The following is a 23908-nucleotide window of genomic DNA, read 5'->3' as shown; positions in this document are numbered from 1 at the left end:
ACTCCATTTAGTATCCTTTTAATATATTGCTGGATTAAATTTACTAATATTTTGTTGAGGAATTTTGCATCTATGTTCGTGTTGCATATTGGTCCATGGTTTTCTTTTCTTGTAAATTCTTTTTCTGTTTTTGGTATCAGGATAAATCTGACCTCATACGGTGACTTGAGAAGTTTCCCTCCTGTTTTATTTTCTTGAAAAGGTTGTGTAGAATTGATATGATTTTTTTCTTAATTGTCTGATAGAATTCACCAATGAAACCATGTGGGCATGAAGCTTTCTTTGTTGGAAGGTGTCCATTACAAATTCAATTAAAAAATAAATATAGTACTATTTATTTCTTCTTGAGTGAGCTTGGGTGGCTTCTTATGCATACATTAACCATACATTAATCATACATTAACCATACATTAATCATACATTAAACATATTTACAGTACAATCAGCAATCCCACTCCTAGGTATTTGCCCAAGTGAATTGAAAACTTCTGTTCACACCAAAACCTTTCAATTCAGAAGCCCATGGCAAATTGTAGCACACACTATAGGAATATCTAGGAATGGCTGCTGCTTGATGCCAATTCCTAGGGCTTCAAGATCAGACAGCCCTTGGCTCCCAGTTGAATAAAGTAGGTCTAAGCATATCAATGTGGATAAATCTTGTAAACATAACACTGGATGAAAAGCAAGTTGTCAGAGGATACAGCAATATGTAACCACTTAAGTAAAACAATATGATACATTGGTCATGGGTATATACTATGTAGTAAAAGTATAAAATTGAAGAGAAAGTATGTGTACCAAACTCAGGCTGGGTTAGGGATGGAGAATGGGATGGGGCAAGATTCTCTGGAGGTGGTGACTGATTCCAAGGGATGCTGGATAGACTCCTTTCCTACAGGTTGGGACTCATGGAATGAGAGACTGGAGACACGATAAAAGAACAGTATTTCTGTAGGCAGCCCGAACATGCTGCCACCTGCTTCAACTCAAGTCAGTAAACACCCGCTAATTACCTACTAGGTAGGTGTGAGCAGAGCCGCCCTGGATGATGAGGATGTAAAAGGTAGCTTAACATCTCTAGGGAGGAGCTGACAGTTTAAGGTCACAGACAGCCATGGAAATAAGACGGTAAATAAGACAAGAGGATGATGTGTTCAGCCCCAGAACGCTGTTTGAAGTACAGAAGAAGCAGTGAGGTGGGAGGGAGTTTTATCTTCCTCTGGGAGGGCAGACAAAGTATAGCTGGCCTGGGTTCTGAAGACTGAATAGGAGTTTTTCTGAAGGGGGTGCAGTTGGATAATGGCTAGTGTTTACTGAGTGCTTACTCTGTGCCAGGCACTGTTAAAAGTGCCCTGCGGGTATTAGTGCTTTGAGTTTTTATCATGATCTAGTGAAGTAGGTACTGTCGTGGTCCTATTTATAGATGAAGAAAGCAAGGTTCATAGAAGTTAAACCTGTTCACGTGGGGAGTGCGTGGGGAGCCAGGTTGACTCCTCCGCAGGTTGACTCCAAAGCCTCTGCGCTTAATCATGCCCGTCTTCCTGCTTGCGTGATGTGGGATACGGGATGTGTGGGATGGCTTCTAGTGGGACTGGAATGATCTGGATCAGGACTGTCACATCCTGCCGTAAATACTATTGAACCACAATGCCAGGATGCTACTCTCTCTTCAGTTCTTCTCCAGTGTTTCTCATTTGATTGAGGAGAAAATCTTTACTCTGAAGCTAGTGTGTCATGAATGCTCTAGCCTTCTTCCTAACTCTCCTTGGTGGAGATTAATAGAAAGACAGAGACAGAGAAACAGAGACAGAGAAAACAGGGATGCAGGCAACAAAATGGGCAATGTTTTGTTTGGGTCGTGCTTATAGTTACAGTTATATAGAGATAGCTTAAGTAAATACTTAAGTAAAATGAAGCAGTAATACTTAAGTAAAATGAGTTGACCTAAATACAACCATTAAGTCCATAATAAAGGTTCACTGTCCACCATGGTAGAGGAGGGGTCCTCTGAGCCCTGGCGAGTCAGCAGTACCGCACTAGGCCCCCCATGTGTCCCCCAGGAGTCCAAGGAGATCTAACAGGGACGTGTGGCTTCCCTAGGAGCCACCCGGAGTCCCTCAGTGGGCTGATTTCATCTCCCACGTGTGCGGGAAGTGAGCTTGGCCTCCACTCTCTTGACCTTGACCACGAAGGAGACACTTTGGGATGTGAGGGCTTGTCTCCATGGCTTTTCTAGTCTATCCTTCCTGCCTTGGGTTTCCCAGATCCGCACACGTGCCTCTGGACTCAGGCTCTCAACCTGTCACCTTTATTCCTGTGGCAGCAACACAGTTAAAGAACAAACAGTATCTGTTAACCTAATCGGGGTTCTGATGTACTTTGCTCCATTAATAATTTAGTGAGGTGGACTGAATTGGATTGATTCTCCCCCAAATCAATATACAAATGATTATTGTTTCAGGGCACTTCTGAGTGGTTCAGCAAGGCTGAGGGGAGCTTTCTGATTGAAAATTGGAACCACACTCCTTGTTCAAAATTACAGTGGAGAGGGTTATATAAAGTAAGGGGGTGACCTGGCCCTCACCTTTTGATTGCAGTAAAATCTTTTTTTTCTTTTTGGAATGGTGCTTTTACGACATACTTCATACTTACTATCACTGTTCCAGGCCTATAATTTGAAAATTACTGCTCAGTGCTGAAGGTGAAATGATTTTACTGCTATTATTCTATTATTCTCTTAAAGTTGGAAGAACCAGCAATGGCTTGGAGAGCGTCTATGGCTAGATGCATTTCGCCGTGCTGAGCCCATCACCAGATGTGCCTGCAGATGCGGCCCGTCACTGGGCTGTGGCTGGGACGCCTGGGCATCGCACAGGGTGGAGGAGGTGCTCAGCTCTGAGCCCTGCTCTTCCCCCATCAATCACCCCTGGCAGACCAAGGTTCTGGGAGCTTCCAGTATTGAGCCACACTAAATCCAAAGCAGCAACTCAGGCTGGCCCACTCACCCCACAGAGCCCAGTGGAAATGGTGTCACAACCCTGAACTTTGCCAGTTTAGTTTTTAGTACTTTTTAATTGTGGTAAAATACACATTACACACCATTTACCATTTTAACCATTTTTAAGTGTGTAGTTCAGTGACATTAAGTACATTCACATTGTGTGTAACCGTCACCACCATCCATCTCCAGAGCTCTTTCATTTTCCCAAACTCCGTACCTGTTAATCAATGACTCCCCATTCATTCCTCCCTCTAGCCCCGTACATTCACATTGTGTGTAACCGTCACCACCATCCATCTCCAGAGCTCTTTCATTTTCCCAAACTGAAACTCCGTACCTGTTAATCAATGACTCCCCATTCATTCCTCCCTCTAGCCCCTAGCAACCACCTTCCTACTTTCTGTCTCTATAAATTTCACAACTCTAGGTCCCTCATGTAAGTGGAATCACACAGTATTTGTCCTTTTGTGACTGGCTTGTTTCACTTAGCATAATGTTCTCAAGGTTCATCCATGTTGAAGCATGTATCAGAACATCCTTCCTGTTTAAGGCTGAATAATATTCCATTATATCTACATCTGTATCTATCTATCTCGATCACATTTTGTTTATCCATTTATTTATTAATGGGCACTTATGTTGTTTCTACCTGTTGGTTATTGTGAATAATGCTGCCATGAACACGAGTGTACAAACATCTCCTGCAGTTCCTGCTTTCAATTCTTTGGGGTATATACCCGGAAGTGGACTAGCTAGATCATATGGTAGCTCTATATTTAACCTTTTGAGAAACTGCCAAACTGTTTCCCACAGCAGCTGCACCATTTTACATTCCCAGCAGCAACGTGCTAGGGTTCTAACTTCTCCACATTCTCGCCAACACTTGTTATTTTCTTTCTTTCTTTCTTTTTGTGATAGCCATCTTAATAGATGTAAAGTGGTATCTCATTGTGGTTTTGATATTTCCAGTATTTTTAATGCAAATAAACTTTAATTCCCTTTCTCTAAAGCTACTCTTTCTCTTCTTGCTTCCTCTCCTGTCCTTCCACCATCTTATTTCAAAGTTGTACAACATTAACTGCCGTTCAGAAATCCCACAGTTGCAGGCTTTCATGTTAGTTTCTACCTAAATGGCTCACATTTTAAAACATCATTTGAGAAACACGGATTTTAATGTATATGAAAGCAAAATAGCCATAGAGAAGGCCCTGTCCTGTGAGGCTCCTCTGCTGGGTCCCAGAGGGATCTTATAAAGTGTCTGAGGATGGTTTCTGCCCAAGGAGAGACTTATCTTTTAAACCTTTAAGAAATGTATTTATTTATTTTTGGCTGCACTGGGTCTTCGTTGCTGCGCTCAGGCCTTCTCTAGTTGCAGCAAGTGGGCGCTACTCTTCATTGTGGTGCGCCGGTTTCTCATTATGGTGGCTTCTCTTGTTGCAGAGCACGGGCTCTAGGCACACGGGCTTCAGTAGTTGTAGCACGCGGGCTCAGTAGTTGTGGCTTGCAGGCTCCAGAGCGCAGGCTCAGTAGTTGTGGCGCATGGACTCTAGAGCACAGGCTCAGTAGTTGTGGCACACGGGCTTAGTTGCTCCACGGCATGTGGGATCTTCCCGGACCAGGGCTCGAGCTCAGTAGTTGTGGCGCACGGGCTTACTTGTTCTGCGGCGTGTGGGATCCTCCCGGACCAGGGAATGAACCCGTGTCCCCTGCATTGGCAGGTGGATTCTTAACCACTGCGCCACCAGGGAAGGGAGAGACTTATCTTAAATGAATACAGAACAATCCCTCCACCACTGGCTCGAGTGAGTGGCTGGCCTCAGGTGCTTGGAGTGCTTCTCTCCAAGGGGGCCCTGGACACGTGGGGTCAGTCAGAATGTCCACACACTGGAGGGGATGCTCACAGGGCTTAGAACATCTCTCCAAATGCTCTCTGGCTCTGCTTCTTGACTGTTCTCCTGGCCAAGAAGGAAGAGTAGAAATTAGCTCTGGGAAGGGTGGAAACGTTCTGAGGCCAGAACGAGTTGGGTGGAGAGGGGGCTTGGAGAGGTGGTAGGCAGGCCTAGTCCCACAGGATCACGAAGCTCACGTTAAAAACTTTGAAGTCCGTCCTGGGGCATTTTCTGCAGGGAGCATGGTCCACTTTGCATGTTAAAAATGTGAGCTGTTGATTGGGAGGCAGGGGACCACGTAGGAGGCCCAAGAGAGAGGAGATGGTGGAAGGGACCAGGGAGGTGGCCTGGTGGTAAAGAGAAGTGGGTAGATTCGAGATACATGTGGGGATGAGCTATCAGGACTTAGTGATGGACTGGCCTCGGGGGATTGGAGTAGAAATTATTGACTCAGTAAATGATGCGGCCAGAACTGAGCTGGGCACAATAGGGAAGGTGCAGATGGCAGAGTGGGAGGTGTCTGGACAATGAAGTTTGCCCGCCTGGAAGTCACTTGCAGTAAACCTGGACCAGGTGGTCATAAGCCCTTGTTCCAGCTTGGCTTGCCAAAGCCATATTTGGCCTTTGATCCTCAAAGAAATTAGCTATTTGAGATCAAGAAAGACAATTACCAGGAGTTCCATGGTGGTCTATTGGTTAGGATTCGGTGCTTTCATTGCTGTGGCCCAGGTTCAATCCGTGGTCAGGGAACTGACATCCTGCAAACCGTGCAGCATGGCCAAAATAGAAAAAAAAAACAAACAAACAAAAAAAGAAAGACAATTACCATCCAACTTGGCATCCTCTACATAGTGTTCGGCAACCAGCTGGGTAAGAGCCGGCTTGAGTTTGTGCCTGCATTTTGGTGAGTGGGTTCTTCCAGACAGGGATTTATGTGGGACACCTCCAGGCCCCTTCCTTCTCCTCTCTGCTTCTGAAGGCCTCAGTGGCCCACAGTCTGAAGCTCATGAGACATGTGTGAGGGACAGCAGCTTTGCTTCCTCCTAACTGGGAAGGCCAGCTTCCCGCCAGGAGGACCTTGACTCCCCACCTGGATCCCCCTCTGACCCACTGCTCCCTTGTCTGCCCCAACCAGTCTGCATGTTCTCAGGGTCTGTTACGTGCATCACCCTCTTTCCAGTACTAAATTCTCCAGCAGCTGGAAGATTTTGCGTTGTGAGGGACACAAACCTCCCGGATACAATCAAGCCAAGGTAGCATGTTTGTTAAAAAGTTGAGGGGGACCCAGTGACTGCAGCCAGGGTGTCGAGTCCTACCGCAGAGATTAGGCTTCCAGGAACTGCTCCAGAAGTAGTGAGAAGTGTTGGGGGAGAGGACTGAGCCAGGGTTACACTGGGGACCCCTAGAGAGGGCCCTGCCTGGGGCGGCAGCCTCTAGAGGGCACTAGACCACTGTGAGACTAAACCGGAAAGGGGTATCAGATAGCTAAGGTCTCAATATGGGCAGGGGGGCTAAGTTTGTGCCAAAAAAACCAGTAATCAAGATAAGTCATATTTTAAAAAAATCTAAATGCAAAAAAATTCATGCTGAGGACTTTCCTGGTGGCGCAGTGGTTGACAGTCCACCTGCCGGTGCAGGCGACGCGGGTTCGTGCCCCGGTCCGGGAAGATCCCACATGCCGCGGAGCGGCTGGGCCCGCGAGCCATGGCCGCTGAGCCTGCGCGTCCGGAGCCTGTGCTCCGCAACGGGAGAGGCCACAACAGTGAGAGGCCCGCGTACCGAAAAAAAAAAAAAAAAAAAAAAAAAAAAAATTCATGCCGAACAAATTATCAGAAGTTTAAATAAAGTTAGGTTGTTGTTGTTTTATGACCCTGCTCTACTGTGCAGTGGGAAGAGCTGTTTCCAACCGGCCTGAGGTTCCTGAGCTGCCTGACCCCTGCTGTGTGGGATTATAAGGGTTGACAGCAGGGTGTGAGCTGATTGGGCAACTTGGAGCTTTATGTATAGCCATGTTTTCCCACTTGGTTCAAGATATTTGATATTTGATAGTTTGGTAAGTGTATATAGGGGCTCACATTTTTCTTTTTGCTGCAGGCTCCACTAGGGCTCCCCAGGGCATTGGCCTCAACCCTGGCTTCCTTATAGAGCTTGCAAAACATACACGGAAGTAGAAATCATCTTCAAATGGAAACAAAACTGCAGACCGTCACTGTCAGTGTCCCAACTTCTGCTGAACATTTTTTGCTGAGCATAAACACCCATTGCAAAGCGGTCAGCAGCCTGAGGAAATTCTGAAACCAAATTACAGCAGGCTGGTGCTCTCTACCATAAATGAGTCATTTATCCCATTATTTGATTTTTAAACCCTTTAATACATCTCCCAAGAAGAAGTCTGCTTTGGAAAAATCACCAGAAGAATCAGAAGAGAGAGAACAAGGAAAGAGAGAAAACCTAAAAGTTGTGTTTTTTTCCAAATTTTTAAAAATTAAAATCCAGTTGGCCTGCACAGTGAAAATGAGTCAGTGGAGTTACTCCGTCTACAGTGTTCACTAATATAACACGTGTCTCTCTACCTTCTTTCCTAAACAGGGAAAATCAAGGGGGAGAGGGGTCCTGAGCCTCCATCAGGGCAGGCGGGACAGGCTATGCCAAGCCTCCCACGCCAGGGAGGGAACCTTTGGGGACCTCTGGTTTCACATCAGTCTCGGAAGGAGGGTTGGCCCTGCTTAACCCTATATGGCCTCCTCAAACGGTTTCCCCGGTTTCTGCTTCTACTGGGCCCAGAACTCTCCCAGACGGGGCCCCAAGCCTGGAAATCTAGGCCTCCTCTCCATTTCCCAGTGCTTGTCGGGATGACTGGGTGGGCTCAGGGCCTCTTAGAGTGGTCACCAATGTCCCCTCACAGGCCTCGCTCTGCGCAGAGCGATTCATCTCAGGGTTGTGGCAGGGCTACTTGGGTTGTAGCAAATGAGGGGGGCAGGTCGGAGTGGCAAGAACCTCACGCGGAAGACAGGCCTTAGTCCTGCGCCACCACGCGCCGTCCTTCCCTCAGCCCCTAACCAGCCCCGCGTAGCCCCTTTCTCTGCCACCCTCTACCCATCATCCCTTCCCTCCCCTCCCATCACAGCCGGCTGCGGGAGGGATCGAATCTTGGGCGGCGAGGAGGGCGGCTTGGAGAGCCAGGCTCAGGGGCCGGAGGGCACGCACTGGCCGGGGGCCGCCTGCGCGGAGCTGTCCAGCACCCGAGGCGGGGCGCGCGCCCCCGGCCCGCCCCAGCAGCCAGCACCCGTCCTGCCAGCGCCACTGCGGCTCGCCGGGCGCGTCACGTGGCTGGCGCGGCGCGGCCTCCGGGCTCAGGCGGGCGAGGGGCCGGGAGGCAGGACCCACAGACCCGCTGACGCTCCACCGGCGGCACCGGCCGGGCGGGCTGGGAGCAGCGCGGGGTGGCCGGGGGACGCCAGGGCCGGGCGGGCTGCGCGCCGCGGGGCATGGGCACGCCGGGGGCCCCCGGGCACAGGCCGGCCGCGGCGCGGCGCCCGGGGCGCGGGGTCAGCGGCGGGCAGGGGTCCTCCCTGGCGGCCGCCGCTGAGCCCCCGCGGGGCCCGTGACGCCGCGGCCGATGTGGCCCCGCACGCGCTGCGGGCCTGCACCGCCGCCTCACAAAGTCGCCGCCGGAGCCGCCGCCCGCACCCGGGCCGCAGCCGCCGCGGGAGCCCGAGCCCGAGCCGGAGCCGGAGCCGCAGGCGCGGGGCAGGAGGCGGCGTCCGCGGGCGGCCGCCCGGCCCCGGCATGGAGAAGCGGGCAGCCGCGGGGCCGGAGGGGGCGCCGGGCGCCCGGGCGCAGCTCGCCGTCGTCTGCCTGGGTGAGTGGGCCGCGCGGCCACGCCGGGGTCTGTCCCCTTGCCTCTGTAGCTCCGCACCTCTCCCTGCTCGCACCCGGGGCGCCCCTCTCCCCCGGTTGCGGCTGGAGTTCCCGGAGCGGGCACTGCGAGAGCTCCCGCCGGAGGCCGCGGAGACTGCGGCCCCCAGGACCCCGGCCTGCTGGGGTCGTAGGCCTGGGAGGGCGCCTCCGGCCGCGGAGCCCCGGCTCCCGCCCGGCTCGGAAGAGCGTCCGGGAGCCCGGGTGAGCGGTGCGCAGGGCGGCCCGCTGTGCAGGCGCCTGGGGTTGGCAGGCAGTGGCTTTCTGCCTGGGCTGCTCGTGCTTAGCCTGGTGGCGATGGGGGGTCGGGGGCCTCTGGAGCTGCGGACAAAGGCGAAGCCAGCTGGGCTGGGGCCGGTGGCCCCCTCAACAAGGAACTATTTCCTGTCCAGAGTGGGTTGGGGGCGGGAGCTAGCCGGAGCCGGGATCAGGATGCCGGGCAGGAGGCAGCTGCTACAATGACTCCCGTTTTCCCTTTGTGGCTTCACAGACCCGGCGGGGCAGGCCTCATCAGCCCAGGTGGTGTGTCTGGGGAGGCCCGAGGGACCCATCCAGGCCTGGCACCCCTCCAGCCCTACTGGAGTTTTTCTGTCCACCTTTCCAGGGCCTTGTGTGGGGGAGAGGGGAAGGAAGGAGTTAAATCCTCGAGCCACATGGCTCCTTTATTTACCATGATGAAGGAGGGAGGCCATTATCTAAGCCCCGGGTCATTAGGGGACACCCTATGGTGTCATTAGTGAAGGCTCTGTAACCCTGATAGGTTGGTTGAAGCCACTGAAATGACAGTAAAAAAGAAGCCTGTTCATTTTAGGTTGCACCCTCCTCTACCCCCAGGAACCCAGGAGCTGGGGGGAGGCCCCTGCCTTAGCTGTGTGAGCAGGTCTCAGTAAAGGCCATGGCCCCCAGAGTGCCCGCTCCCCAATCTGTCAGTGGTCACGTGCTGCTGGGTGCTGGGCTTCCCCGGGGAGCAAGGCAAGGGGCAGACCCTCTGGCCTTCCCAAGGCCCTCGCTGCCCAGATGGGGCATAGGCTCTGCCCAGCAGAGCCTGGGTGTCCTGCTAGGGGGCAGCTGGCCCTGCTTCCTCACCAGATGGGGCTGACCCCTGCAGAGATGCTCTCTGCTTCCCTTGGCATCCTTGATGTTGGGGAAGGAGGCACCCTGAACCCCTGGAAGCTGAGTTTGCCCATATCTTCCGTTCCCATAACTCCTGCGGGAAAGCGGTAGATGAAAGCAAAGGCAAATCCCATGGTGGTGGGTACTTGAAGGGGTAGGTGGCAGGCAAATTCTTTGCCTCTCTTCTCAAGGTCAGCCTGGCGCAGTGAGGAGGACCTTGAACCCTGTTAGCTGTGAGTGCCCGTAAAATGGGTGTAATCAGAACTGTTTCCCTCCCTCCCTGGCTGGAGAGGCCCCTCAGAGGGAGGAAGCCCTACAGGGTGGTAGGAGCCCCCTTGACAAGCAGGGCCCCTGCCCAGGTTGAGCAAGGGCCTCTCTCTGAAGGATGGGCCAGGCCCATGGTTTCCAAGCCGGAGAGAAAACAGAAACACACCCCCTCCCAAGTGAGTTAGAATTCCCAAGCGTGGCGAGTGGCAGGAGCTGTCTGGCGCAGTCAGGCTTGCACCCTGCTCTCTTCCGCTGTGGGTGTTCAGGTGGGTGCTGAGATCCCCGAGGTTCTCGCGTCTGCCCATCCCAGCGGGACTGGGGTGGGAGCACAAGTCTCTGTGGCAGCACTCTGGGCCTTACCCTGCGAGAGGAAGAGAACCAGCCTGGAGTTTGGGCTGTGTTGTCCTGTGCCCCAGGTGCTTGAGCCCCAAGAGCCACCCCCCTCCCCCAATCCACTGAACTCTCTCTGTGTCTCCCGCAGTGAACATTGTTCTCACCGGGCGGCTCAGCAGCGCCGTTCCTGCCCTAGGTGAGTAAGATGCTTCTCCCCTTCCTCCCTTCCTCCCTGCCCTCCTGGCTTAGTGACCTCTGAGTACCAGCCTTCAGGATCCTGGCTCCACCCCTGAGGTCGCCGGGCCTTTTTCTACCTCAATTCCTGGGAATCTTTTATGCATCACAAAGGAGCTGTTTGGCGTTGGGCAAACTTACACCTCTCTGAGTCTCAGTTTCCTGTTCTGTAAAATGGGTGCAATAACAGGCCCTACCCCAAAGCCTGCTTATTAGGGTTAAATGGGCAAATGAGGTAAGGTGCTCAGCACAGCGTTGGCACATGGTGGCCTAATACCGCCAGGGGCTGGCGAATGCATAGGCCCAGGCCCCTGTGGCCCTCGGTGCCACTGCGAGACACCCTAAGGGCCTTGGGAGCTGGAGTCCGGGCGCCGCGGACTTGTTCGCCGTGTGCTGAGCTGTATCGTGGGGCAGGAGGTACCTGGGGTTTCTGGTTCTGCTCAGGGCCCGGCTTGCAGCAGAACCCCACCGAGGCCGGCTCAGGGAGAGGGCTGTCTGCTGGCTGCGGTCCCTGGGATGGGCAGGCTCAGGGTCCACGGAAGCTGCTCTCTCGGGCCCGACTCTCAGACGCACCCTCAGTCTCCCTTCTCCCTGCCCACCAGCTCCTGCTCCCGGCAGCCTGGTCTCCTCTGCTGACTCTGCTGGCCCAGGGCCCTGCCTTGCTCAGCACTGAGCCAGCCTCAGCCCTGCCTGGCGCCCTGGCCCCCACAGCTAACCACCCAGTCTCCCCATCCCAGTTTCCAGGAGAAGACTGACTGGCCTCACCTGGGTCAGGTGTCTGTGGCTATGGTAGAGAGTGGGCATGGGGGAAGGGGATGTGAGGGTGTCAGGTCTTACAAATGTGAGCCCAGGCCAGCCCTCCTGCTGGTGTAGTGGGTGGGCATGTGGCTGGACATTTAGAAAAGAAATGCTCCAGGGACAAGGTCCACTCCCAGAGCCAGGAAAGACAGCCATCCAGGTCCATCCTCATGTTTGGCTGCCAGCAGGGTCCAGGTTGCCTGTGCCTGGCACCCCCCGGTGTCCTGTGCGGCCACAGGTGGTGGTCTGGGGCTGGGACTGTCTTGGAGCCCGTCGCTGACCCTCTAGCATTGCTGAGGGAAGTGGAGACCGGTTTGTGCTGCCAGAGGTGCCTCCCTCCACCCAAAGCTTCATGCCGCTGCAGTTGTCAGGGTTTCCCTGCGATTCCTACGGTGAGGAGGCCAGATCATCCCTGTCTGGCCTGCCCCTTCCCAGCCCTCACTGGGCTCAGACCCCCCGGAGGGCTCAGACCCCCCCCACCCCCACCCCAGAGGGCCCAGCTGGGCTGCCCGGGAACCTCGCAGGTTTTTGCCTCTCAGACCCCGTCCTGCCCGAGGTTGTCAGGCACTAACTGGGTCGGGCCACCCACCTCCCGCACCCAGACTCTGGGCTCCGCCGTGTGGCCACTGTGACCCGGCGGGGTGGTGAGCCTGGGCAGGGTCTTCGGGCTGTTCTCCCCTCACCTGGCAGCTGCGCCCAGGTGCTTTGGTGGGGCTCCCGGCTCCCTGTCATTGGTTACACCAGCAGGTTGTCCGGAGTAACGATGGCCTCTGGAAACCAGATCTGTCCGCTGTGCGTCCTCAGGCCTTGCTTGTACCCCCTCAGGAGTATTTGATGTCTCTTTGGACCAGGAAAGGTCACTGGTCTAAAAGTGCTCCGTCATCCCTTGCCCCCTTGAGCAAGCCACCTTGACCCGAGGGCCGAGCCATCTTCTGCCCGAGTGAACATAGGTCACCTCCAGTTAAGCTCAGACAGACCTCTCTGACCGCCCCTCAACACCCCCCAAGACTCTCCACCCTGCATCAGTATCTCCCAGCTTCCCTTGCTGCCCGCCCATCATCACACACCCCATCACTACCCTCACCTCCCATGGGCATCCCCCCTACTCAACCCCGCGCACACATGTCTGCCTAGAGACGGCCGCTTCCCCAGATCTCCCAGCCACCCTGAGACAAGCAGCACCCACTGACTCCATTTCACTGATGGACGAGCTGGGGCCTGGGGTGCAACGGTGTATCTGGCGGTGTGGACCCCAGGACTGGATTCACGAGGCTTTTTACCCTGCCTGTGCTTGGGTACTGGGGTGGTGGTGGAATGCGGGTGAGGCCTGCCGTCACAGAAACTAGAAAGCCTGGGGCCTGTGGTCTGAGCTGATGATGCCCTCCAGGCCCACGGCCAGGCAGCGTCCAGTCTGGGGCCCTGCACGGACTCTGGCCTCCCTCCTGCTCCACGGTCACTTTGCATGGGCCAGGCCGACGGCTGCAGAAATCAGGGTGTCTGTGGCCCCCTTTGGAGAAGAATGAACAGTGACTGAGTGACACTGCTGCCCCCGACGTGGGAATTTCTGGGGCAGCCGGGGGCACTCAGGAGTGAGGCTGTTTGGGGGATGTGTTGTCAGGGGCTTTGCTGAGAGGCAGAGCTGGGCTGGCAGCTGTCCAGTCATTTGCTCCTGACTAGGCTGGTGGTTGGAGAGACAGGCTTCCCTACTCGTGAAAGAAGGGCCAGACACAGGTCCTTGCGGGCCTGGCTTTCCCTGGCCAGTGTGGGAAACCCGGCCTCCATGAGTGCTCCATCCCATAGGGGAAGCCTCTGGGCCAGGGTAGGTATTGCTTTGCCTCAGGCCTTGTCCTGGGGGTGGAGGGGACAGGGGGTGACTCCCACACTGGCTGGTGGAGCCTCCAACTCTAGGTGTAACTAGAGACTCAGTGTTGGGGGGAAGATGTGCTCCCAGCCCTGCCTGGGAACCTCCCACCCAGCACCCTGTAGGAGGAGAAGCCTCTTCTGGGTTTCATAGCCTCACGCCTCCCAGGGTGTCCCCAGGTCAGCACCCAGCGTCTCTGTGAGGCCCATAAAGCCAGCGGCCTCACCTGTCAGAGGGAACACGTTGCTCAGGCCCCTGGCCGCCCCTCCGTTTCTTTAGTCCTTACCCTCCTGGGCTGTGAGAAATCTGAGGCTCAGGGAGGCTGGCCTCCCAGGCCACACTGAGTGCCAAGCGGAGAACCCTGGCTGGTACCTCGCCGACCCACGACTGTCGCTCTGATGGCGACCTGAGCGTGGTCAGCCTCGCTTTAGGGTCAGGGTGGGTGTTTCTCTTCTAGTCCCCTGATGCTCCTGTGAGCCGTCGCCGGGGGCTAACTCCCTGCTAGTCACAGTGTTGGATCACCCGGACCTCCGCGTGTACCCTCCTGAGATTGTGGGAGGTGGCTGGAGGGCTTTCACTCTCCCTTCTGTACCTGAGCCCTTTGGGGTTTCAGAGTCTTGTTGAGAGCTAGCAGAGAGACCCTACTTCCAGGGCAACGGTGCAAGGGGCCAGGTGCAGTGGGAGAGAGGAGGTGATATTGCTGGGCTCGGGAAAAGCGTCATCATTTGTCTCCCCGAGCCTCAGTTTCTCCATCTGTATAACGGGCCCCACCTGTGCTGCCGGCTGTCGTGAAGAGCAGATGAAGAAGTATGACGGAGGGGCTGTGAGGGGTGGGGGCAGCCAAGCGCAGGGCCTTCCTAGTCCTGGGAAGGCCAGGGCACACCGGGGCAGGGTTTGCCGCCTTCAGGCTGGGTGGGCTCAGCTGGGAAGCAGAGGGCATGTGTAATCACGTGGGTAAAGTGAGGCCGGTGGGGCTGGGCATAGAGGCACTTGTCACCCGTGCTGGCTGGCGTGATGCCCTGAGCTCGTCCCTGACACAGTGTACGGTGGACACTTCATCAGTGCGGTGGCTCAAGGCTGGCAGTGAGAGGCTGAGCCCGTTAGAGGACCAGGGTGGGCCCTGACTTACCTGCTGTGTGGCCATGGGCAGCTCACTTACCCTCTCTGAGCCTCAGTTTCCTCATCTGGTTACAACATCCACCCCTGGTGGCTTCCCACTTATGCTCAGGATAAAACCCGAATGCCACACAAGGTGCCATCAGACCCAGCCTGCATTTCCAGCCACCCTGGGACATCAGGTCCTCCTTTCAGGCCTGTTTTATAATCTTCACTTTACCCAGGGTATCTGCATGGTCTGTCTGCTCCTTCCCCAGCCTGTGAGCTCCACAGAGCCAGGCTTTGCCTCTCTGACGAGCATGCCTACCGCTTGTGCTCGCCATATAGTAGGTCTTCAGTAAATATGTGTTGGGTGAGCAAAGCCCCTCCCCTCCCGGGCTGAGGCCTGTATTTAGTCAGCCCCGGGGTGGGAGGAGGGGAACAGGCAGGGAACCATAGTGGGTCTGCCTGCGCCTAGGGCTGCAGGATTCTCCACTGAGGCACCAAGGGGAGTTGGTGGGCTCGCTCCCAGCCCGGCCGGGGATGAGGGATAAGACCTAGGCTCTGGGGCACAAGGTGGGCCCTCCTTGGCCCACGCCATACACACCACTTCCATGAAGTCTCGAGTTGTGGCCTTCCTCTTGGCCATGACCACCTTGGCTGGCCTTGATCCCACCCTGGGGAAGGCCTGTGCTCAAGCCATGGGGGGCTCAAGTGTCCCCCTCCCTCACTACCCCCTCCCACCCAAAGGTGAGGCTAGCACCTCTCAGCCTCCTCTCCTGACAGCCGCCTGCAGCGGGAAACTGGAGCAGCACACGGAACGACGCGGTGTCATCTACAGCCCAGCCTGGCCTCTCAACTACCCACCGGGCACCAACTGCAGCTGGTACATCCAGGGTGACCGTGGGGACATGATCACCATCAGGTATGCGGGCCCCAGGGGGTGTCAGAGGGAACCGACGTGGGCCTACACACACTGAACGTGAGTGTGATGGTGTGCATGTGAGGGCATGTGGCAAGCACAGCCACCAGACGTGTGTGCACACGTGTGAGCACTCGCGTGTGCTTGTGTATGCGCGTGAGCCCCATCTGAGCAGGGGAACCTACACACACTGAATGTGAGTGTGATGGTGTGCATATGAGGGCATGTGGCAAGCACAGCCACCAGACGTGTGTGCACACGTGTGAGCACTCGCGTGTGCTTGTGTATGCGCGTGAGCCCCATCTGAGCAGGTGTAAAGGCCAGGTGTGTGTGCATGTGTGAGCACGTGTGTGGGTAGGTGTGGTGGGCACGAGTGAGCAGATGTGTATGTGTGCAAGTACGTGTGTGAGTCTACATGTGCACATGTATGAGTTGTATGCATGTGGGTGCACGTGAGCATGTGAGTGTGGGCCTCTGGTGCTGGCTGCCCAGACCTGGGCCTCGTCCTGCCCTGAGCCTCTCTCATGGGCTTGCGGGGCTGTCCGTCACCTCAGGCCTGCCGGGGAGGGGAGCCCTGGGACTGGTGGGCATGGCCCAGCTGTCTGTGAGGTGGCAGAGGTGTCCTGTCTGTCCTGCAGGGGTGGCTTGAGGCCAGGCTGGCACTGAGCCCAGAGCACGTTTTCCCCAGGGACCTTGGGGTGGTCTCGGCAGGAAAGGGGACCAGGCAGGAACCCAGGCGCTTGAGCTGCGGGGACATGCAGAGGGAAACGGGGTGAGGTGATCAGATGGTGGAACTGAGGCTGGACCCCTGGACTGGGGAGGTCATGGGGAGTCCCTCTCCTAAATGCAAAGCCCGGAAGCCCCCAGTCGCTCCAAGGCACAGGGACGTGATGGGCACCATCAGGGTCTGTGCCCGTTTCCCTGTGGCCTCTGGGAGTCTCTTCAAAGACTCCACCCTTCCTGGCCACCTCTAGAGTACTCCATGGCTCTGTTTATCCCACAGCCTGGGCCACGGGGTGCAGGGCCAGTGTTTCTCGCCGGGTGCTGAGCTGTGCCCCAGCCCCAGCCTAGGCCAGCCCGGTGTGCACGGGTCCCCTCACTGTACAAGCCTGGGATTTGTGCAGGGTCTGTCCCAGCAGAGCCAGCATGGTGGGGATCTGAACCTTTGGGCCTTGTCCTTCAGGGGAGAGTGTAAGTGGAGGGAATTGCCTACGATGGGGCTCCTGCCTCCCCCTCCACTTCGGCCTTGGGTTGGGGTGCCGTGTGTGTGTGTGTGTGCGCGCTGACCGAGGGTGGAAAAGCTGCCCTGGGGCTGACGTGACCCAGGCTGTCCACGCTGTCCTGATTCTTCACGGAGCCACCTTCAGACCCCTGGAGGGCCCACTGAGCAGCTGGGAGTGGAGGAGAGGAGGGACCGTGGGGCTGGCCGTCCTTGCCGTGAGCTCAGGCATGACCGTTCCCTGCTGGTCCCTGGCCACCCACCCGTGTCGGCGGCCCGCTCGGCCCCCCGCAGCTTCCGCAACTTTGACGTGGAGGAGTCCCACCAGTGCTCCCTGGACTGGCTTATGCTGGGCCCAGCGGCCCCGCCCCGCCAGGAGGCCTTCCGGCTTTGTGGCTCCGCCACCCCGCCTGCCTTCATCTCTGCCCGGGACCACGTTTGGATCTTCTTCCACTCGGACGCCTCCAGCTCCGGCCAGGCCCAGGGCTTCCGTCTCTCATACATCCGAGGTGATGCCGGTGGTAGGGCGGGCAGGGCACCTCAGTGTGTGCACATGGGCTCCTGGGGGGCCAGGGCGGCACCCTCCATCGACCCCTTCCCTGCAGGGTCTCCCCCAGCAGACCTGTCAGTTGGAGCCCAGTGTTGGGATGGAGACTGGTCATGTTGCTGCCTCAGGGTGCCTTGGAGCCCCTCGAGGTCACTGACCCCACTTCACAGACTTGGCCAGAGTGGGGAGCTCACCCCTTACCCCCAGCTCAGGTCAGGACCTGGGCCTGCCCTGGCATTTGGAGGGTCTCTGCCCCTCAGTTGGCCATGGAGAGTCCAGGGCCCTTCTCCTTGGATCCTGCCTCTCTCTGGACCCTGCAGAGGCCCCGCTGGGATGGGAGCACCCCACGCCGGCTGCTGGCCCCAGGCTGGAGGGCAGCTCTGCTTGCCCCTGACTGTCTCTACTACACACTTCACCCCACAGGGAAGCTGGGCCAGGCATCCTGCCAGGCTGACGAGTTCCGCTGTGACAACGGCAAGTGCTTGCCGGGCCCGTGGCAGTGCAACACCGTGGATGAGTGCGGCGACGGCTCTGATGAGGGCAACTGCTCGGCGCCGGCCTCCGAGCCGCCGGGCAGCCTGTGCCCCGGGGGCACCTTCCCCTGCAGCGGGGCGCGCTCCACACGCTGCCTGCCCGCCGAGCGGCGCTGCGACGGCACTCAGGACTGCGGCGATGGCTCCGACGAGGCTGGCTGCCCTGACCTGGCCTGCGGCCGGCGCCTGGGCAGCTTCTATGGCTCCTTCGCCTCCCCAGACCTGTTCGGTGCGGCCCGTGGGCCCTCGGACCTTCACTGCACGTGGCTGGTGGACACGCAGGACCCACGGCGCGTGCTGCTGCAGCTGGAACTGCGGCTGGGCTACGACGACTACGTGCAGGTATACGAGGGCCTGGGCGAGCGCGGGGACCGCCTGCTGCAGACGCTCTCCTACCGCAGCAACCACCGGCCCGTGAGCCTCGAGGCCGCCCAGGGCCGCCTCACCGTGGCCTACCACGCCCGTGCCCGCAGCGCCGGCCACGGCTTCAACGCCACCTACCAGGTGAAGGGCTATTGCCTTCCGTGGGAGCAGCCGTGCGGGAGCAGCCGCGAGGGTGACGTGGAGGACACGGGCGAGCAGGGCTGCTTCTCGGAGCCGCAACGCTGCGACGGCTGGTGGCACTGTGCCAGCGGCCGAGACGAGCAGGGCTGCCCCGCCTGCCCCCCCGACCAGTATCCCTGTGAGGGTGGCAGCGGCCTCTGTTACACGCCGGCCGACCGCTGCAACAATCAGAAAAGCTGCCCCGATGGCGCCGACGAGAAGAACTGCTTCTCCTGCCAGCCGGGCACCTTCCACTGTGGCACCAACCTGTGCATCTTCGAGACGTGGCGCTGTGACGGCCAGGAGGACTGCCAGGACGGCAGCGACGAGCACGGCTGCCTGGCGGCCGTGCCCCGCAAGGTCATCACCGCCGCGCTCATCGGCAGCCTGGTCTGCGGCCTGCTACTCGTCATCGCCCTGGGCTGCGCCTTCAAGCTCTACTCCCTGCGCACGCAGGAGTACAGGTGGGCGGCGGGGCCAGAGCCTCGCTTTCTTCCTGTCTCTGGAGTGAGGCCCTGGGCTCACTGTCTGTACAGCTGTGGGCTTGTGAGCTGGGGCTCGGGCCATCCACACGGGGCTTCTCGGGTCTGGGCACCTCGGGATGTCCGGATGGAAGGACGGGGTCCCACGTCCTCCTACGGAGCCCCCGTGGGAGGCGGGAAGTGGGGGGTCCCCGCAGCCCCGCCATGCTGCCCTTCTGCCCTTGCTCTCAGGGCCTTTGAGACCCAGATGACACGCCTGGAGGCTGAGTTTGTGCGGCGAGAGGCACCCCCGTCCTATGGGCAGCTCATCGCACAGGGCCTCATTCCACCCGTGGAGGACTTTCCCATCTACAGTGCGTCACAGGTGAGCCAGAGGGCGTGAGGCCCCACCGGCCAGACCTCGGAAGACACCCAAGACAGGGAGGCCGAGGGGCCAGGTCGGACAGCCTGCGGCCAGGCTGGTCCAGGGGTCGAGGGAGGCGGGAGATGAGGCCTGGACAGGGTGACATAGCAGGCCATGGCCAGGGAGGGGACAAGTTGGTCTCTGGGTCCTCGGGGGTCGTGCAGACCTCTGCCCCCTCAGCCGCCGCCCCACCCTCCAGGCCTCGGTGCTACAGAACCTTCGCACGGCCATGCGGCGACAGATGCGCCGGCACGCCTCCCGCCGCGGGCCCTCCCGCCGCCGCCTCGGCCGCCTCTGGAACCGGCTCTTTCACCGGCCGCGGGCACCGCGCGGACACATCCCGCTGCTCACGGCTGCGCGCACCTCACAGACGGTGCTGGGCGATGGGCTCCTCCAGCCGGCACCGGGGGCTGGCCTAGACCCCCCGGCACCCCTAACAGACACAGGCAGCCCAGGGGCAGCTGGGGAGGGGCCCCCCGGCGCCCCTAGCCACGCACCGGAGGTGGGGCCTTCTGTGCCACCCCCCTCGGGCCTGCGGGACCCAGAGGCCAGGCCAGTGCACAAGGACAGAAAGGCCGGCAGGGACCCTCTGGTGGACAACCCAGCCCCTGTGGACATGCCTCGGGAGTCCTGCTCGGCCCAGGGCCCTCACCCCCCGGCCCCCACTGCCGGCAGCACCCTAGGCCCCCACCCACCAGAGCCACTGGGTATCTGCAGGAGCCCCCCGCCACCCTGCTCCCCAACGTTGGAGGCCAGTGACGACGAGGCCCTGCTGGTCTGCTGACCCGCCGGACACGCTGATGACCGCCACAGCCCCGCTTTGTAACCAGGGAATACACAGTCGTTTCTACCCTGCCTCCGTGTCCTTCTTTCTTACGGAGAGGCCCACCCAGAAGCCCAGCCAGCTTCCTGCATCAGCGCCCTGGCCCCCCGCCGGGCGTGATGGGCAGGGGCTGCGGGGGTTGAACGTGGGGCGAGGGTGGAGTGATGAGCCCACCCTCTGCAGGGCCCCAGGGTACACAAGATACCTTGGGGCCCATGCCTTCCTCCCCCGACTCTATTCTGGGAATCCTTTTCCAGAGAAGCGGGAGGGCCAGGGCAGGGCTCCCTGGAATGTTTCCGGTGGCTTCTCCCTTCATTCACCCTGTGGGGCACCAGAGCTGTCCCTGGACTGAACAGGGACATGGATACATCAGACCTAGTCCACGGTGGGCGCTCTGGTGGCACTGAACCCTCCTCCGTCCTCCCAGAAGGCCGCGGAGGAGCTGGGCTAGGAGGCTTCTGCCCCCAACCTCATGCTTGTGGGGTCAGCGCGGGCCTGGCCAGGTTGATGCCCTTTGCCCTCTGGCTGAGGGGTCAATCTCCCAGGCAGTACTGCAGGGCTGGGAAAGTGGGCACAGGGTAGAGAAAGCCCATGGGGTCTCTTGCAGATCCTGAGGCCCCCGGAAGAGGTGGCTTGATGCTTTCTCAGGGGGCAGAGGCTGAGGCACCAGTTGCCAGCAGGCAAATCCATCCCGTCCTGTCTCAAAGTCTCAGTTTTCCCACCTGTAAACCAGGGCCAGGCCGTGGGCTTTGAAGTCCTGACACTCGCTCCGTGGGGATTTATGGGAAGAAAGGCAGTTCCAGTGGGAATCACGGGCTCTCCTGGGTGACTGAGCCTCCAGCAGGTGTTGCAGGGCCTGGGGGAGGGGTGCACCCAGCGGCTTCCCAATCCTCCATGTCCCTTTGGGGCAGGGGTGGCTCCGGACCCCATGGTGCCAGCCCCGGAGAGGGAGTGCCTGGCTGAAGCGGCAGAGCCCCCGAATGCCAAGGGCCTCCTCCTGGGCCGGCCGGGCCCCCTTCTCCAGCCAGCTCCACGCGTGCCCCCCACCGAGGGGTGCCCCCCACCGAGAGGTGCCCACCAGGGACTCACCTGAGACAGGTACACCACCAGCCCTGTTTTATTCGTAGACCTTTCCAGGAAAAGCTAGCGGGGCAACGCTGACAGGGGACACAGTCCACATCTTCAGGGCTTCCTTACCACAGGCCTCTAAGAGTCGGATCTCTTTTTTTTCCCCAGGAAAAAAATTTTTTTTTTTTTTTTTTTTTTTTTTTTTTGCAAAAACACCTCCTCATAAACAACATGTAAACAGAAACAGCTGCTTCAAGGCTCCACAATGTCTCATTGTGTCTTCAAGGGCTTGTCCGTGGCGGCGGGCAGTGGGGAGGGCTGGCAGGGGCCATTTTCCTCCTCCTCCGGGGAGCCCTGGGGGTAGACCACGAAACACAGCTCCTGGCCCCAGCGTGTCATTGACTCTGAGGACAGACAGACAGGCCGACAGATGGACCCTGGGGTCTGACCCTGTCGGACGGGGGTCCTCAGGAAGCTGCTCCCTCCGCGCATGGGACCTGGACGCTTGGGCCAAGCCACGGGGAGACATTTGGTGACGGTTGGGCCCCTTGTGGCCACCGCAGCTGCCGGGAGACCCCGCTCTAGGGTGAGCCCCCAAGAGGGTTCCATCTCCAGGCCCCGCCCCGTCGGGGAGCTGCCTGGCTCACCTGTGAGTGTGTGCACACACTTTGGTTTGCTTCTCCAGAGCACTCCCAGGAAGAAAATGGGCACCCCCGTGAGGATGATGATAACGCCCACCCCGCACACCATGGGCTCCGAGATGAAGCTGAAGACCAGCAGGAATGCCCAGAAGACCAAGTACGCGATGGGGACAAGGAGGTTCACCTGGGGGACAGTGAGCGGCAGTGCCGATGGCGCAGGACCCCTGGCTCTCCTGCCCCACCACCCCGGGGGTCTGAGGCCCTTTCCCCCCTCTCCTGGGAGCTGAGGCCTGAGGGGCCCCCTTCTGCCAGCAGCCCAGCGTGGCTGGCCAGTTGGCCAAATTGTTGCGGGTTTGTCAGTTTCAGCGGCTCTGAGCTCCACACAGCGACCGCGTGTGGACTTGCCACTCGCACTGGGCTGAAGGTGAATGATTTTTGGGTGTTTCACATTCCAGGCACTGAGCACTTCTCCAGCTCAAGGATTTACATGCAAACGGGAGGACTTTTCTTTTAGCTCGGTTTTGGGTCTTCTGTTTTCTGTGGGCTCGTGGAATCCTGTGTGACCGTAATGTCTGAGCCTTACTTTCCCGTCCGTGAAGTGGGAGTACTCACAGCACCCACCCCACGGGGCCGCCTTAAGGACTGGATACACCAGTGCACACAGGGCCCTGAGCAGGGCCCAGCACACGGCAAAGGCTGGCCTCACCATCGCTGCCGTCGCCGCCCCTGGCGCCCAAACGGGTAAAGGGGTGGCCCTGACTGCTTCCGGCACGTGGGCTGGCTGGTCCCCTCCGGGCCTCACCTTGATGGGCCTGTGGAGCGCCGGCCACCTCCAGCGCAGCACGAGCAGGCCCAGGATGGTGACGCCGTAGCAGAGGTAGTTGATGAAGGACACATAGTTGATGAGCGTGTATGTGTCTCCCACAAGCATGATGACTGCCGTGGCCCCGCCCTGGGAGAGGACTGGGCTGAGGGCTGACTCCCACCTGCCTCCTGTCAGCCCAGCAGGGGCCCTGGGCCAACCGGCTGGGGCCAGGAGGTCAGCGAGCCCGGCCCTCCTGCCCCCACCCACACTGCTACGTGGCCCTGGCTCCCCGCCTCGTGAGCCTGGGTCCCCCAACTTACGCAGACGAGGAGGGCAGGGATAGGGGTGCAGTGTCTGACGTGGATCATGGCCAGCAGGCTGGGCAGGTGTCCCTCTCGGGCTCCAGAGAAGCACAGTCTGGGGGGTGGGGACGGAGGTGGGTAGGAGCCGTGAGCCCAGCCTGGGGCCTCGCTGCTGGCCAGATCCCCACCTCAGCTCTAGACCCGATGGCCCTCTTGAGCTGTCGCCTCCGACTCCCTGCTCTGGGCCCCAGCAGCCCCACTAGGCAGTTCTTCCCCTCACCTAGCCCGCCTCCCTCTTGCTTTCTTTTCCTCGCAATTGGGATCAGACATCTGTTACCGGGGAGTTCACGGTCCCAGCTTCAGGTGGGCCCCACCGGGCAGGACTTCACTTCCTCTGGCCCCCAGCACTGCTCGTGTGCACCAGGGCAGCTGCCTTGCCTCACCTTGACCACCCTCTTCCCAGTCCAGTCACCTGGAGGAGGTGAACAGGTAGCCGTTGATCCCTCCGAAAGTGGAAAGTGCCACGGAGACCGGCATGACCCAAGAAAAGTAGCCCAGCAGCTTCTCCCCGAAGGTCTGGGCGGGCACAGAAGAGAGGTGGTGCGTGAGGCAGGGTGGAGGCCGGGCAGGAGCCGGGACCAAGCGGGGCCCCACTCACCACGGCCACTGCGTTAGAGGCCAGCAGCTCCTGGGGGGACATGGCAGTGAAGTAGGCCACGTTGGTGAAGGTGTACACGAAGGTCACCAGGGGGATGGAGATGAAGATGGCACGAGGTAGGTTCCTGGGAACAGTGGTGCAGTGTGTCAGCATCAGCCCTTGCGGGGCTGGGGGACGGGGCCCCAGGGTGGTGGGGAGTGTGGCAGGGGACCCAGCAATGGGGCAGCTTTGAGCCTCCACCTCCTGGGTCTGCTGGGGGCCTTGGGGCAGCGAAGGGGGCAGCACTGCTGTCTGTCTCCCCCGCTAGTCCCCAGCCCAGCCTTGGCACAGGCTGGTGGGAGGAAGGGCAAATGGAGGAGGGGCCACCCATATCCTGGGGCGGGGGGGGGGGGGCGGATCTAACGTCTGCACATGAAAAGGGCATTGCCCACGGCCAACATCAGCCCTGGA

At 58.7% G+C, this 23908-nt stretch overlaps 2 protein-coding genes across 3 annotated transcripts in view; one reads left to right on the top strand and one right to left on the bottom strand.

Moving 5' to 3' along the window:
• The first annotated feature begins 8652 nt into the window (after nucleotides 1-8652).
• On the top strand, nucleotides 8653-20006 carry LRP3 (LDL receptor related protein 3). Of its 2 annotated transcripts, none has more exons than XM_024132652.3 (7): nucleotides 8653-8755; nucleotides 10673-10720; nucleotides 15299-15437; nucleotides 16948-17162; nucleotides 17624-18740; nucleotides 18990-19122; nucleotides 19361-20006. In XM_024132652.3, the coding sequence occupies exons 1-7, from the start codon at nucleotides 8683-8685 to the stop codon at nucleotides 19943-19945; spliced, it is 2310 nt and encodes a 769-aa protein (XP_023988420.1). In that variant the 5' UTR covers nucleotides 8653-8682; the 3' UTR covers nucleotides 19946-20006. The 2 variants fall into 2 exon arrangements, with proteins under 2 accessions (XP_023988420.1, XP_054935191.1); XM_055079216.1 differs by having other exon boundaries at nucleotides 15263-15437.
• Nucleotides 20007-21322: 1316 nt separating this feature from the next.
• The window catches only part of SLC7A10 (solute carrier family 7 member 10), a 15471-nt gene continuing 12885 nt past the window's right edge, over nucleotides 21323-23908 (bottom strand). Inside the window, exons 6-11 of the mRNA XM_024132692.1 lie at nucleotides 23459-23582; nucleotides 23273-23376; nucleotides 22819-22915; nucleotides 22496-22645; nucleotides 21700-21877; nucleotides 21323-21456 (exon numbers count right to left, since the gene is read on the bottom strand). Coding sequence (XP_023988460.1) covers nucleotides 21323-21456; nucleotides 21700-21877; nucleotides 22496-22645; nucleotides 22819-22915; nucleotides 23273-23376; nucleotides 23459-23582 — 787 coding nt within the window. The remainder of the gene's footprint in view (nucleotides 21457-21699; nucleotides 21878-22495; nucleotides 22646-22818; nucleotides 22916-23272; nucleotides 23377-23458; nucleotides 23583-23908) is intronic.

The sequence above is a fragment of the Physeter macrocephalus genome, chromosome 17 (assembly GCF_002837175.3).
Source record: "Physeter macrocephalus isolate SW-GA chromosome 17, ASM283717v5, whole genome shotgun sequence".
Classification (NCBI taxonomy): domain Eukaryota; kingdom Metazoa; phylum Chordata; class Mammalia; order Artiodactyla; family Physeteridae; genus Physeter; species Physeter macrocephalus.
Note: the sequence above shows the minus strand (reverse complement) of the source record. Positions and strands in the feature narration are given on the sequence as shown.